The sequence below is a fragment of the Lucilia cuprina genome, chromosome 5 (genome assembly GCF_022045245.1).
Source record: "Lucilia cuprina isolate Lc7/37 chromosome 5, ASM2204524v1, whole genome shotgun sequence".
In the NCBI taxonomy this organism is placed as follows: Eukaryota; Metazoa; Arthropoda; class Insecta; order Diptera; family Calliphoridae; genus Lucilia; species Lucilia cuprina.
Genome location: NC_060953.1, coordinates 8,248,806 through 8,261,966, shown reverse-complemented (window position 1 = coordinate 8,261,966; position 13,161 = coordinate 8,248,806). Strand labels below are relative to the sequence as shown.

General features: G+C 29.5%; 3 protein-coding genes across 4 annotated transcripts in view; 2 read left to right on the top strand and 1 right to left on the bottom strand.

Annotated features, from left to right (window-relative positions):
* Nucleotides 1-656: 656 nt before the first annotated feature.
* On the bottom strand, nt 657-5,830 carry LOC111682456 (serine-rich adhesin for platelets). The gene is made up of 3 exons (XM_023444415.2): nt 4,671-5,830; nt 3,322-4,612; nt 657-1,382 (listed from the first exon to the last, which is right to left on the bottom strand). The coding sequence occupies exons 1-3, from the start codon at nt 5,494-5,496 to the stop codon at nt 1,223-1,225; spliced, it is 2,277 nt and encodes a 758-aa protein (XP_023300183.2). The 5' UTR covers nt 5,497-5,830; the 3' UTR covers nt 657-1,222.
* Nucleotides 5,831-6,131: 301 nt separating this feature from the next.
* On the top strand, nt 6,132-9,521 carry LOC111682462 (zinc finger protein 710). Of its 2 annotated transcripts, XR_006941057.1 has the most exons (3): nt 6,132-6,836; nt 6,894-7,582; nt 8,954-9,521. XR_006941057.1 is itself a non-coding variant. In XM_023444426.2 (2 exons), exons 1-2 carry the CDS (start codon nt 6,254-6,256, stop codon nt 7,481-7,483), a joined length of 1,173 nt encoding a protein of 390 aa, XP_023300194.2. In that variant the 5' UTR covers nt 6,132-6,253; the 3' UTR covers nt 7,484-7,811. The 2 variants fall into 2 exon arrangements, 1 of the variants encoding a protein (XP_023300194.2); XM_023444426.2 differs by lacking the exon at nt 8,954-9,521 and having other exon boundaries at nt 6,894-7,811.
* A 555-nt stretch (nt 9,522-10,076) lies between these two features.
* Nucleotides 10,077-13,161, top strand: part of LOC111682455 (ras-GEF domain-containing family member 1B) — a 6,867-nt gene continuing 3,782 nt past the window's right edge. The window contains exon 1 of the mRNA XM_023444414.2: nt 10,077-10,214. The gene's annotated coding sequence lies outside the window, so the exon portion shown is untranslated. The remainder of the gene's footprint in view (nt 10,215-13,161) is intronic.

The following is a 13,161-nucleotide window of genomic DNA, read 5'->3' as shown; positions in this document are numbered from 1 at the left end:
ACTGAACTAGAACTGAACTAGAACTGAACTAGAACTGAACTAGAACTGAACTAGAACTGAACTAGAACTGAACGAGAACTGAACTAGAACTGAACTGGAACTGAACTAAATAGAACTAGAACTGAATTAGAACTTATATAGAATTGAACGAGAACATAAATGTTCTCGTACATGTAGAAGACAGTGATCTCTTTTTATAAAAAAAGTTGACAGTGAGAGGAAAAAATTGCTGTCTAAGAGCAATGTTTGCATTTTTAAGGAATTTTTTAGTAATTTGTTTAATTAAAATTTATGTTTTTAATGTTTAACATTATGCTGTTTTAATAATTAATAACTTGGTGTTGTAATTTTTGTTTATTTGTAATAATATTTAGTGGTGAGTTTTTGTTTTTAATTATATTTTTATTGTTTTGTAACAAATTTTGTTTATTTCTTAGTTGCAAAGCTTTGATTATTATAATATATTTTAATTTGTATTAAAAATATAACAGCCTAACATAAAAAGTCTTCAAAAAAAAAATTCAAAATTTTTCTTTACAATTCCTTTTTGTATAAATAAAATTTGGTTGGCTGGTTGTTTTGTTTGCTTTCTTTTTTGTTTTGTTTTGTTTTATTTTATTAATTTTGTTTACTTTTAAGTGCTGAGTTGTTGTTGGTTGTTTTGTATATTATTGCTTAAAAAATTAAAGTTTAATTATTTATATTTTATATATTTATTTATTAATTTATTTTTTTTTTAATATATTTTTTGCCATAAAATTATAAATTTCATTTTCTAATGCCACATACACTTACATACATTTAACACAACATAGCAGAGGAACCAAAACAAAAAAAAAAATAAATAAATAATTAAACAAACACATTATGGTTTTCCTTTAAAAAGGACTTTTTGTTTTTCTTTTGTTAAATATATAAATAATTAAAGGCAAACTCAATACAACTTTAAATAAGGTTTCTTTTTTGCTTCTCTCTTTAGGGAACATGATATTTTTAAAATATATGCTTTTAGTTTTTTTTATGATATTTAATTTAATTTTTTAATTAATTTGTTTGAAATAGTGTAATAGTTTACGTGTTTTTTTTTTGTTTTTACTTTAAAGTTTAATAGTTTTTTATAGTATTTTGTTATAATTTATGTATTTTTTGTTGTTGTATTTCTTTTTACTTCTCTGTTTATTTGTTTTAAATTTAATTTAAGTAAAATAACAAGAAACAAAATTTACAAAGCCGGTCCACCGCCGGGATATTCATCGTAATCATCACATTCATCTAGAAAATCTGAAAACAAATCCGGACTGGCATCATAGTCTATATGAGTTTCAGATTTTTCTAAATTTGCCGCCATTTGACGTAGATTTTCAACACCAGCCAAAAGTTGCCTGAAAGAGCAATAAAATTTGTTTAAAAAAAAGTACTTTTCTACTACTATTTGAAAAAGAAATTATTTTTTACAAAAAAACATATTTTTTGTTTAATCGAACCAAAATCCAAAAAAATCATGACATTTCAATAAAATTTAAAAAAAGTACTTTTCTACTACTTTTTAATAACTTTGAAATTTTTCCTTAAAATATTTTATTTCTAACTTAAATGTCAAAATATGGTCCAAATTTTAATTTTCATAAATTTTGAAAAAAGTACTTTTCTACTACTATTTTTCAAAATTGTCATTTTTCGTAAAAATTTCTATTTTTAAAATCTATTATTAAAATAGTTCTTAAAATGTTCAATTTTATGGGATATTTTATCAAATTAAAAAAGTACCTTTCTACTACTATTTCAAAACTTTAACTTTTTTCTTAAAATATATCAATTTTGTAACTTAAATGTCAAAATAGGATCGAAAATTTAACGTTTTAAACAATTTTCATAAATTTTGAAAAAGTACTTTACTTTTCTACTACTATTTGTCAAAATTGAAAAAATTTCGTAAAAAAGTTTATTTTTTAGTTCCATTATCGAAATAGAACTTAAATTGATCAATTTTATGAGGTATTTTATCGAATTAAAAAAGTACTTTTCTACTACTATTTTAAAATTTTTAATTTTTCCTTAAAATAATAAATTTTTAATATAAAAAACAACAAATGCCTTAAAATTAAGTACTTTATATAAATTTAAAAAGAATTTAAAAAAAGTACTTTTCTACTACTATTTGAAAAAATCAAACATTTCTGTAAAAAGATTATTTTTAGCTCCATTATCGTAATGGAGCTATAAATGTTCAATATTTTATAAAATTTAAAAAAGTACTTTTTATCTACTATTTGAAAATTTTGAATTTTTTCTTAAAATATTTCAGTTTTGTAACTTAAATGTCAAAATAGGATAGAAAATTTAACGTTATAAACAATTTTTATAAATTTTGAAAAAAGTACTTTTCTACTACTATTTGTCAAAATTGAAAAATTTCGTAAAAAGTGTTTGTTTTTTAGCTCCATTATCGAAATACAACTTAAAAATTGATCAATTTTATGAGATACTTTATCAAATTAAAAAAGTACTTTTCTACTACTATTTTAAAACTTTTGATTTTTTCTTAAAACATTTCAGTTTTGTAACTTAAATGTCAAAATATTATTAAAAATTTAATATTTCATATTATTTTCATAAAATTTGAAAAAAAGTACTTTTCTACTACTATTTTTAAAAATTGATATTTTTCGTAAAAAAATTATGTTTTAGCACCATTATCGAAATAGAACATAAAACGTTCAATTTTAAGGGATATTTTATCTATTACTATTTCAAAACTTTTGAAATTACTATTTAAAATTAAAAAAGTACTTTTCTACTAATAATTAAAACTTTTGAAATTAAAATTAAAAAAGTACTTTTCTACTACTATTTTAAAATTTTAAATTTTTCCTTAAAATATTTCATTTTTTTAACTTAAATGTTAAAATACGGTTTAAAATTCATAGAATTTTCACAAAATTCGAAAAAAGTACTTTTCTACTACTATTTTTAAAAATATATATTTTTTGTAAAAAATTGTATTTTTTAGCTCCATTAGCGAAATAAAACTTAAAATGTTCAATTTTATGAGATTTTTTATCGAATTAAAAAAAGTACTTTTTTTACTACTATTTGAAAATTTAAATTATTTTCTTAAAATATTTAATTTTTTAACTCAAATAACAGTATAGGGCCTTAAATTTAATATTCTATACAATTTTCTTAAAAATAAAAAAGTACTTTTCTACTACTATTTGGAAAAAACGATGTTCTATCCAATTTAAAAAAAAAGTATGTACTTTTAACTACTATTTATCAAATCAAAAGAAGTTTTCATTTAAAAATGTTACTTTTACTCACTTGAGGTTCTGTTCTGCATTTGATGCTGCCCTACGCAAATCTCTTGATAACTGATGTTGTCTGGACGGTCTAATGCCTAAAGCAGCACCAGCAGCGACTGAACTGCCAGTTACATTGCCAACACCACTACCACTACTTTCACTACCAATTGCTGTTCCTGTCACAGCTGCTGTTGCCGAGCTACGTGTTGTACTCGAGACAGCAGCCGCGGCATAAGAACGATCACAGCTCTGTATACTACAACCACCTACGGCGCCTTCTTCACGCATCAATTCCTTTTCACGCCTCAGCATTTCCACCTCGGCCGTTAACTGTTGCACTTGTTGTTTTAGTTTAGCCATATGAGTTTGCGCCGCTGTTGAACGCTTTTTATTGTTGTCCAGTGTCTCCTCTGTTTCGGTTTGATGTTGTCTTTGCTGCTCCATTAATTGTCGTTCCAAATTGTTGGCTCTTAAGGTCTGTTCATTGAGGGCTAACATGGATTCATTTAGTTCCCGTTGTAAACGTTCATTGTCTGAACGTAAACGTGATAGTTGATTATTAATGGAAGATTCTTCCGGAGAACCTATGGAATTGGAGGGTAGACCAGCCGCCACATCGGCTAAACGCTGGGACGAATGTATAATGGGGCCATCGGATAGAAAATCAGGCAACATTTTAGAACCCACCGATGAGTTGGAGGGTTCGGGTAGACCCATATTGAAGTCACCCCTATCGGCAGGTCCTGGTATGGGCGCATTATCAAGATGTAATGCACGGTTATGGGAATTGTGGTTATGCATGGCTGCAGCCTGACCACTACCACCCGAAACCCCCGACAAATCTTCCATAAAGTTGTTAGTGGGCGAAGAGGGAGGTGAATTAACATGCATATCGTTGGCATACCAAGAGTCCATCCAATGATCTTGTACAAAATCTGGCAGAGCAGCAGCTGCTGAACCTGCAGGCATAGGATTGTTAGTGTGGAAATCTGAAGGCCTAGCACAGTGATTCGATTTCCTGCTAGACCCCGCAGCTGCTCCTGCACCATTAGCCCCAGTGGAATTGGAAGTTAAAGGCAAGTCTAATTTCAATTTGGCAGCCGTTGTAGGATTTTGATTTGTATGTAAAGCTAAACGTGTAGGTCTGGGGTCTTTGGTGGTGGCTCCACCTATACCCACTCGTCGACGAGGCGAGGTTTGAGGTCGGGGCATGTCGTAGTTGGAATACGAACGGGGCACATACGAACTGCCGCGATTGTATTCTGTGGAATTTGTAGTCATTGTGGGAGCATTTGAGGGAAGTTGCCATTCTATAATTAAATTGTTAAATTAGTTAAATAAAAAATATAAATTTCATATAACCACCACCTTGAAAACGGTCACGTTCTCGTTCATCGGGATAAAGTTGAAAATCTGTCGAGCTGCTGGCAGATGCTTCAGCCCCAGCCAAATCTGCTGTTGTTGAGGAGCCAGCATACTCAGCCAAACTCGCCTGCGAGTCAAACGAGGAAAAGCGTGGAGATCTTTTCATTTTTGTAGCCGACGTTTGAGAATCGTTTAAACCGCCAACAGTAAGCGATGATATGGAAGTAGAGGTTACCGAATTCGATTGTGGAACTTTTGGCCTGGCTCCTGTCGAAGTTTGCAGAGAACGCGTTGAAGTGGTAGCATTTGAAGCAGAAGATGTAGTGGACGTACTATTGGCTGGTGGGTCTAAAGAAGTGACCGTAGTAGAAGGTGCTGTAGGCACACTATTACTGCTAAGAAAGTGTTTAAATGAAAACGAGGAATTTTGTGTAGGTGGCTGTGGCTGGACGTTATGTATAGGAGCTGCATTACTGCCAACCCCTAAATTACTAGCGTCTAACGCTGATGTAGTAAAATTGTTATCATTTACTGGCACTGGACCCAATGTGGCTCTTATATTAGTGTAATCGCCATAAGCCGTTTGGCTGGCTGTTGGCTGTGGCAACCGGTGACCATTTATACACAAATCCGCCACTAAATCATTTAGTTTTCCTTTACTAGCTGTCGGCATTACTAAGCTATCATCTAATGTGTCTTTACCGGCCCTGGAGACGTCACAACTTTCATTTTTGTTGTTTGTTTTGAAACTGTCGTCCAGTGGCTTTTCCGTCTCCTCCTCCTGTGTTTTTGTGTTTTGTTGTTGTTGCTGATCATTTTCATGGGCCATATTTGTGGTTAACAATTTACTGCAAAGACGTATTATAGTTTTATAAGCCAAAATTTTGCTTTTTTTTGTAAAAACTTATTTTATTTTTCTTGTTTTGTCTGTTTTTTTATCCCAGTTACGAGGTCTTAAACTTCTTCTTTCTCTATGTTTTTCGGAATACTTTATAATAATTTACTTTATTTCTTTAAATAGAGAGAGTAGCTAAATATTCCAAAGATTGTTGTATTATTTAATGATAGTTTTATTAAAAAATTAACTTGTTTTATTGTAAAAACTGCAGATTTTCTTATTTTTTGTGTTTTCAAGTTTTTCTTCTGTGACAATGAAAATGTTTTGACACTTTTTGTTGTTGACATTTGCTCTGAGAGTTGTTTGTCGTGTTTATACAATAGTAATGATGCCATATTTTAACAGTGTAAATGTATATAAAGAAGTATTTTCTAAACATTATGAAAAATACACAAAACAATTAATAAAAATGCTATTAAAACATAAATAAAAAATAAATTTATTGAGAAATAACATAAATATGTTAAAGAAAACAAACATTTTTTGTATATAAACAAACTTAATAACACATATAGTCTGGCAAATGTTTCACAATAACATCAAATATTTTCCAGACTTGGCAGCACTTTATTATAAACAAAAACAGCTGTTGTGTCAAACATTCCGTTTGCAGAAAAACAAAACAATTGTGTCGGACATTGATTTCAACAATTTCTTCGCGTATAATTGAAAAAAATACGTAAAAATTATGAATTTCCTGCAAAATAATATAGAACATTATACCCCAACGAAGGAGCAACTAAAACCCTTTCATCAAATTAAGTGTTCGCAACCCAATTGTTCAAGTATCTTTACCAATCAAGCTAATTATGAAATGCATTTGGAAAAGCATCATCGATTAGCACCGGCTGAGAAGACATCATATACCCGGTTATTTTATTGTCCGGAAGAGAAATGTATTTATAATTATGTTACCACACAAAGTAAACATTTTAAAAATTTCAAGTATTTACGGCAACATTATCAAAAAGTACATTTGAGTAAGGATTACATTTGCGAGGAATGCAAGAAATCTTTTGCCACAGAAACACAACTGAATAAACATCAAAAGGATCAGTGTGGTAAAAAGTTTATATGTAATGATTGTCATTGGTCTTATGACTCCATGGAAGCTTTGCTAACCCATGGCAAGCGTAAAGGCCATAATGTTAAGGAAATAGTAGCACAAAAGAAAAATCAAGGTAAAATGGCTTTAAAGCCTTTGAAGAAGGCGAACAAAGAGGAACAGCCGGCGGGATTAAATAAACAGCAAGTAGCTAAAGAAATACAAGGTAAGAGATGGTTATATAAAGAAGAAAATTTTATTAAAATGTAATTTTTTCTTACAGTTGATTTCTGTCCCAAACTGTTGTGTGCCACAAGTGTTCAAACGGATTTTCTCCCAGTTATAACAGAAACCAACAGTCAGCAAGATATTTCCAATGCTCTAGATGAAATACATTCTTTACTAAGAGACATAGAAACCCAAACAGAACCCTTATTGTCTTCCTCATCATCATCAAACGAAAATCACAATTATTTGGATCAAATGTTAGCGCAATCCTCTCATATGTATACCCAAACTTGTGATGATTTCCTGACAGAATTGGGCCTAGCTGACATACAGACTCAAACAAATTGGCCTTCTCCGGATGCCCACAATGAAACATCAAATGTACAATTTACGTCGACAGCTACTTCTACTAATCCTTGTATACATGATGAATTGCTAGTATCCACCGAAACACAGACAAGTTTTACCCAATGTTTGCTAAATTCTTGCAACGATGCTGGCACTAGTACTCCTCCAGTCTCATTTGGCAGTCTTTATCATACCCAGCATACACAGACATGTGATCCTCTATTGGAAAGTTTTGATTTTGGCGGTCAAGCATCAGATTTAATTGATGGTTTTCAGTCGACTTACACGCAAACATGATGGTACGATTGGGATTTTGCCGGAAGTTTGGATAGAGGTGAAAGCGCTGGTGTTGGCGTAGCGAAAAAATCCCAAGAATCTAATGAGAAAGTGTAAAAGGTAATTGAAAAAAAAGAAATATATTATTACAAATTTATTTATATTTTAAAGGATATATACAAATAATATGCACCAAAATCTGTGAACGAACATTAAGATTTATACAAAAAGTTAGTTTTAACAGTTGAACTTTTCAACTGTTTTCTACAGAAAATGTTCTTTCTATAATAATTATGCATTAAATTTATATAGTCAATCATATTCTAATTAAATGGCAAAATTTTTTAAATGTTTTCTTGTCTTTTACAAGCAAAATTATTCCCTTATTAAATAAATTATAATTTTGAAAATTTAAATACTAACGTTATTTTAAAATCACAATAGATGCAAAGTTTTGTTGTCTTTTATTCTTGAAAAGTGCTGCCAAGTTTAGTTTACTGTTTATATCATCTGGCAATACCTTATGTACAACACATCATCAGAGAAGTCTACACAGCTTAGCCGACGCACTAATCTTGAAGACACCGTCGCTAAATATTTTTCGGCTTGAGAACCCCAATTAGTAGAATTAGATTTAGAAACACTACAAACCCCCATTGGGGTGCTATTTGGAACTCCGGTACCAAGTGACATTTTTTTTTCTCCAACTGGTACTTTTTGAGTTTTCTATTATATTGAAATCGAAACATGCTATTAATAATAAAGAGACTTTTCGTTCTACACAGGTGCTTTTTTAAATTTTCTTTAAAATTAAACCTAAAAAACATGAAACTAAGCATGTGGATCCCGGAGTTAATGAGAATCTATAAAAGGGCGTGCTTTGGTAATATTATAAAATTATAATAGAAACATTAAACTAAGCAATCAGGGACTTGAGAAAATGAAAATGAAACTGGTTTATTTTCTGGTACTTTTTCGTTCCTTAACTGGTACATTTTGAATTTTCTATAATATTGAACTTAGAAACATGAAATTAAATAAAATAGATCTTTTGGTTCCATTCTTCAACTGGTACTTTTTGAGTGGAACAAGTCGATGTTAGTGATATTTCTCAAAAAAAAACCAATATAGAGCTTTTTGAGAGGATAAAAGATAAACATTTTATTTTGTCGTCCACGCCTACTTTAGAGTGGTAGGGGCAAATTTTTTACTTCATTTCACTCACAATCGAATTCCGTATGAGTAGTGAAATTTTCGATGTGATTTCAAAAATTTCACTAAAACCTACTTAAGCCTTTTGAGTTTTTTTATTTATTGAATATCCTAATTTAACAATAACTTAAAAAGGACACTTTCTGGTACTATTTTTTATTTCTTATACTTTTTGAATTTTCTATAATATTTAATTTTCTATAAGATTTTCTATAATATTGAATTTTCTATAATATTGCCGACAATTGTGTAACACTTTGACGACGTCGAAAATTGTAGTGTCAGCCGCCGCCGTTGTTAACGTTTGTCAGCGCAGATCTCTTAATTTAACAACGACGAAGAAAAAGAAGAAACAAACAAGCAGTAATCAAAAGCAAAGACGCAATGAAAATCAGTGGAAGGAAAAAAATTTTTCGGTGTTAATAAAACAAACAACATTTGCATAGACGACACACAAATTTCACCTAGAAAGAAAGTTAATAAAATAAATATAAACAAAAACGTTGATAAAATAATAATACATTAAAATATGCAAAAACATAAACAAACAACAAAACGAAAAAAAACAAGTTTAACCATGAAATCAATTGACAAGTGTTACTATTACATTTAACATATACACAAGGGGGAGGGCTGTAGTATAAGAAAATGTGAAAAAAAGTGTTGGAAAAAAATATACAATTTGAAGAGAAAAACAGGAGAAGGATAAATAATAAAAATAAAAAAAGCAACAAAAATATATTTTTATTGACAACCCAGAAGAAAGTGGAAGGAAAATTCTGCGTAGAAAGAAAAAAAAAGATGTAAAAAATCAAACACAAACCGGTCGGTGAAAAAAAACTAAAGATTTTATTAAATAAATAAGTTTTTGTTTGTGAATATTTAAACAAAAAGCTAGAAAAAATTTAAACAAAAGAAAGTGTTACATTTTGTATGAGCTGCAATAATAATATATTATACAAATTAGCAATAATTACAATAAAAATGCTGACCATATGTTAAATAAAAGAAAAATTTTTAATATTTTTTTTTTGTATATTATAGCTGAAAAAGAAAAAAATATACACAATATAAAGAAATAAAACAAAAACACTGAAAAGTGTACTACGACTATATTGTGAAAACGGGTGAGGCCAGTAGAGTGTCTCTTGTTGCCTACAGACTGATGGCCAGGTAAGCTGCGCTAAACTACAAGTCGCAGCTAAACTAAAACTATAGTTTTTTTTTTTCGTTTTTTAAATTTATGCGCAATTTTTTTTCTTTGCGGATTTCTTTCAATAAATGCTCATAAGCTAAAACGTAAATAAAATTTTAAAATTTAAATAAAAAAGTGCCAAATCTTCAATAAATTGAAAATCTATAACAAAAAAACTACTTCTTGTTTATTTAACTTCAAATTTCTTAAAAAAACAAACAACTTTTTCTTAACAATGACCTTAAATGTAGAATTTGTTTTACAAAACAAAAAAACTATAAAAAATATGTAAATTTTAATTAATAATAATTAAAAACCAACAACTAGCAGCCTAGACATAGAAAGGTAAGTTTTGTTTTGTTATATTTACAATATATTAATTTTAAAACAGCCGCCACCACCCCCGCCTCTAAAACTAAGAATAGCTCTTGCAACACTTACATACACACACACACACACTTACTTTAACATCTGTTGGGATTTTAATTAAAACCTTAATACTACTTACTACGGGGTTGCTCAATAAATGGCACGTGAGCATAATAAATTTTTAAAACAATGAAACAAATTTTATAGTTTAAAAACTACCAAAAGAATATTGTCAGGCTTACAAGGCATTAGCAGCAGCACGTTTTGTGTTACAGACATGTATGAGGATAATTTTTGAAAAGGAATATTTAAGCAACAGTTTATTTTTAGTTTTCTTTATGAAATTGTTTCTTATGTTAATACATTCCTATAGAAAATTGTTTTTCTAAGGATTTTTTAAAGAAATTTGTAATTTTGTTTTAGTTAACTGTAAGAAATTAAAAACAAAAACGACTATAGACTATACTTTAGATGAAATAGACTAGAAAGTAGACTTGACTATACATTTTACTATAGACTTGTTTATAGACTTTGCTTGACTATATACTATAGTCTAGACTAGACTTTTGACTAAACTATAGACTAGCCTATAGACTATAGAATAGGCTATATACTTGACTTTAGATTACACTAGATTAGACTATAGACTAGCCTATAAACTAGGCTATAGACTAGTTTATAGACTTATATATATACTATAGACTAGACTAAAAAGCCGACTTAAAATTAGACTATAGACTAGACAATGAACTATACTATAGACTAGAGAATAGACTAGACAATAGACTAAACTAGACTATAGACTACACTACATACTAGACTACAGAATGATTGTATAAGCGTTCGTTTATTATATACTAGACTATAGACTAAACTATATCCTAGACTATAGACTAGACTATAGACTAGACTATAGACTAGACTATAGACTAGACTATAGACTAGACTATAGACTAGACTATAGACTAGACTATAGACTAGACTATAGACTAGACTATAGACTAGACTATAGACTAGACTATAGACTAGACTATAGACTAGACTATAGACTAGACTATAGACTAGACTATAGACTAGACTATAGACTAGACTATAGACTAGACTATAGACTAGACTATAGACTAGACTATAGACTAGACTATAGACTAGACTATAGACTAGACTAAAGACTAGACTACACTACAGATTAGATTAGACTAGACTTGACTGTACTATACACTATATACTAGAATTGACTATAGACTAGACTAGGCTAGACTATAGACTAGGCTAGACTATAGACTAGACTTTAGACAAGACTATAGAGTAAACTATAGAGTAGACTATAGACTAGACTATAGACTACACATTAGACTAGACTACAAACTAGACTATAGACTAGACATTAGACTAGACTATAGACTAGACTAAAGACTAGACTATAGACTAGACTATAGAATAGACTATAGACTAGACTATAGACTAGACTATAGACTAGACTATAGACTAGACTATAGATTAGACTATAGACTAGACTATAGACTAGACTATAGACTTGACTATAGACTAGACTATAGACTTTACTATAGACTTGACTATAGACTTGACTATAGACTAGACTATAGACTAGACTATAGTCTAGACTATAGATTAGACTATAGACTAGACTATAGACTAAACTATAAACTAGACTATAGACTATATATAGCTATAATATAGACTATATATAGCTATAATATAGCTTTAATATAGAAGAGCTTCTTCTTAAAGAATTTTTCTTGAGAAATGTTCTGCTGCAACGACTCCCAACATAGAAAAAATAAACATTTTTGCATTTCTATTAAAATGTTTATTGAAAATCTATTAATTTTCCCCCTTTTTCCACAATATACAAAAACAAAAACTATGTCAGTGGCGCGTGTCATCCATTAATTGTTAATTAAAGAAAACAAAACAAACACAACTACTTGCACACTTCAATTTCATATCTTATTCGATTTATTTTATTTTTTTCCCATTTTGTATATTTTTAGTTTCTCTGCCAATGATCTGTGTGAGGAACAAGTATTTCTTTCATATACTTTTTCTATAATATATTGTACTATTGTTTATATTGATATTAACTTTTTTCTTCATATGCTCAAGTTCTCTTTGGTAATTGTGTTTACATTTAACTACAACAAATTACTTATTTTTTTATAAATTTTCTGTTTTATTTTTTATTTTATTTATGCCTTTTCAACTTCAACTACACCACTTTGTATACATTTTTAGTTGTTTACCTTTTGAATACTTAAATCCTCTGTATTGACCGACCACATCAAAAACAAGAAAAAAAGCTCCAACAATCATTATTATCATCAAACAGAAAAGCCAACAAAATGTTATTTACTTGAAACACATATGCCGAGTAAGTTCAACGAGCGAACAGCTTGTCGATGAAGAATATTAACATGTCAATAGAGATACTTAATATAGAATGTGATGAGTTTTTAGGTGGTATATATACAGGCAGTGGGCTGCTTAATTTAATAGTTGCGGGAATAAAATCGATTTTATGGATAATGAGAGTTAAACTGAAGATCAGTAAGGGGAGAAAAACGGCAATAGATTTGGCTTTGTATGTGGGTGTAAAGAAAATTTTACTGTTGTCTGGACTATAAACAATTCTGGTTATTTAAAAGACTATAGCCTGGACAATAGAACAGTCTGAGATATACATTATATATACAATAGTCTACCGATAGAATAGACTATATTATAAACTATAAAATCAACTATAGAATAGACTAATGGAGTGGACTATAGAATAGTCTATTGTCCATAATCTAGACTTTAGAATAGTCTATAGTCTGGACTATAGAATAGTCTATAGTCTGGACTATAGAATAGTCTATAGTCTGGACTATAGAATAGTCTATAGTCTGGACTATAGAATAGTCTA

Coding starts and splice junctions, on each gene's coding strand:
- LOC111682456 (XM_023444415.2), bottom strand. CDS start 5,496: ATGGCCCATGAAAATGATCAGCAACAACAACAAAACACAAAAACACAG. Junction 4,613..4,670: donor AGAACGTGACCGTTTTCAAG/GTGGTGGTTATA, acceptor ATTTAATTATAG/AATGGCAACTTCCCTCAAAT. Junction 1,383..3,321: donor AATGCAGAACAGAACCTCAA/GTGAGTAAAAGT, acceptor TTGCTCTTTCAG/GCAACTTTTGGCTGGTGTTG.
- LOC111682462 (XM_023444426.2), top strand. CDS start 6,254: ATGAATTTCCTGCAAAATAATATAGAACATTATACCCCAACGAAGGAG. Junction 6,837..6,893: donor AGTAGCTAAAGAAATACAAG/GTAAGAGATGGT, acceptor TTTTTCTTACAG/TTGATTTCTGTCCCAAACTG.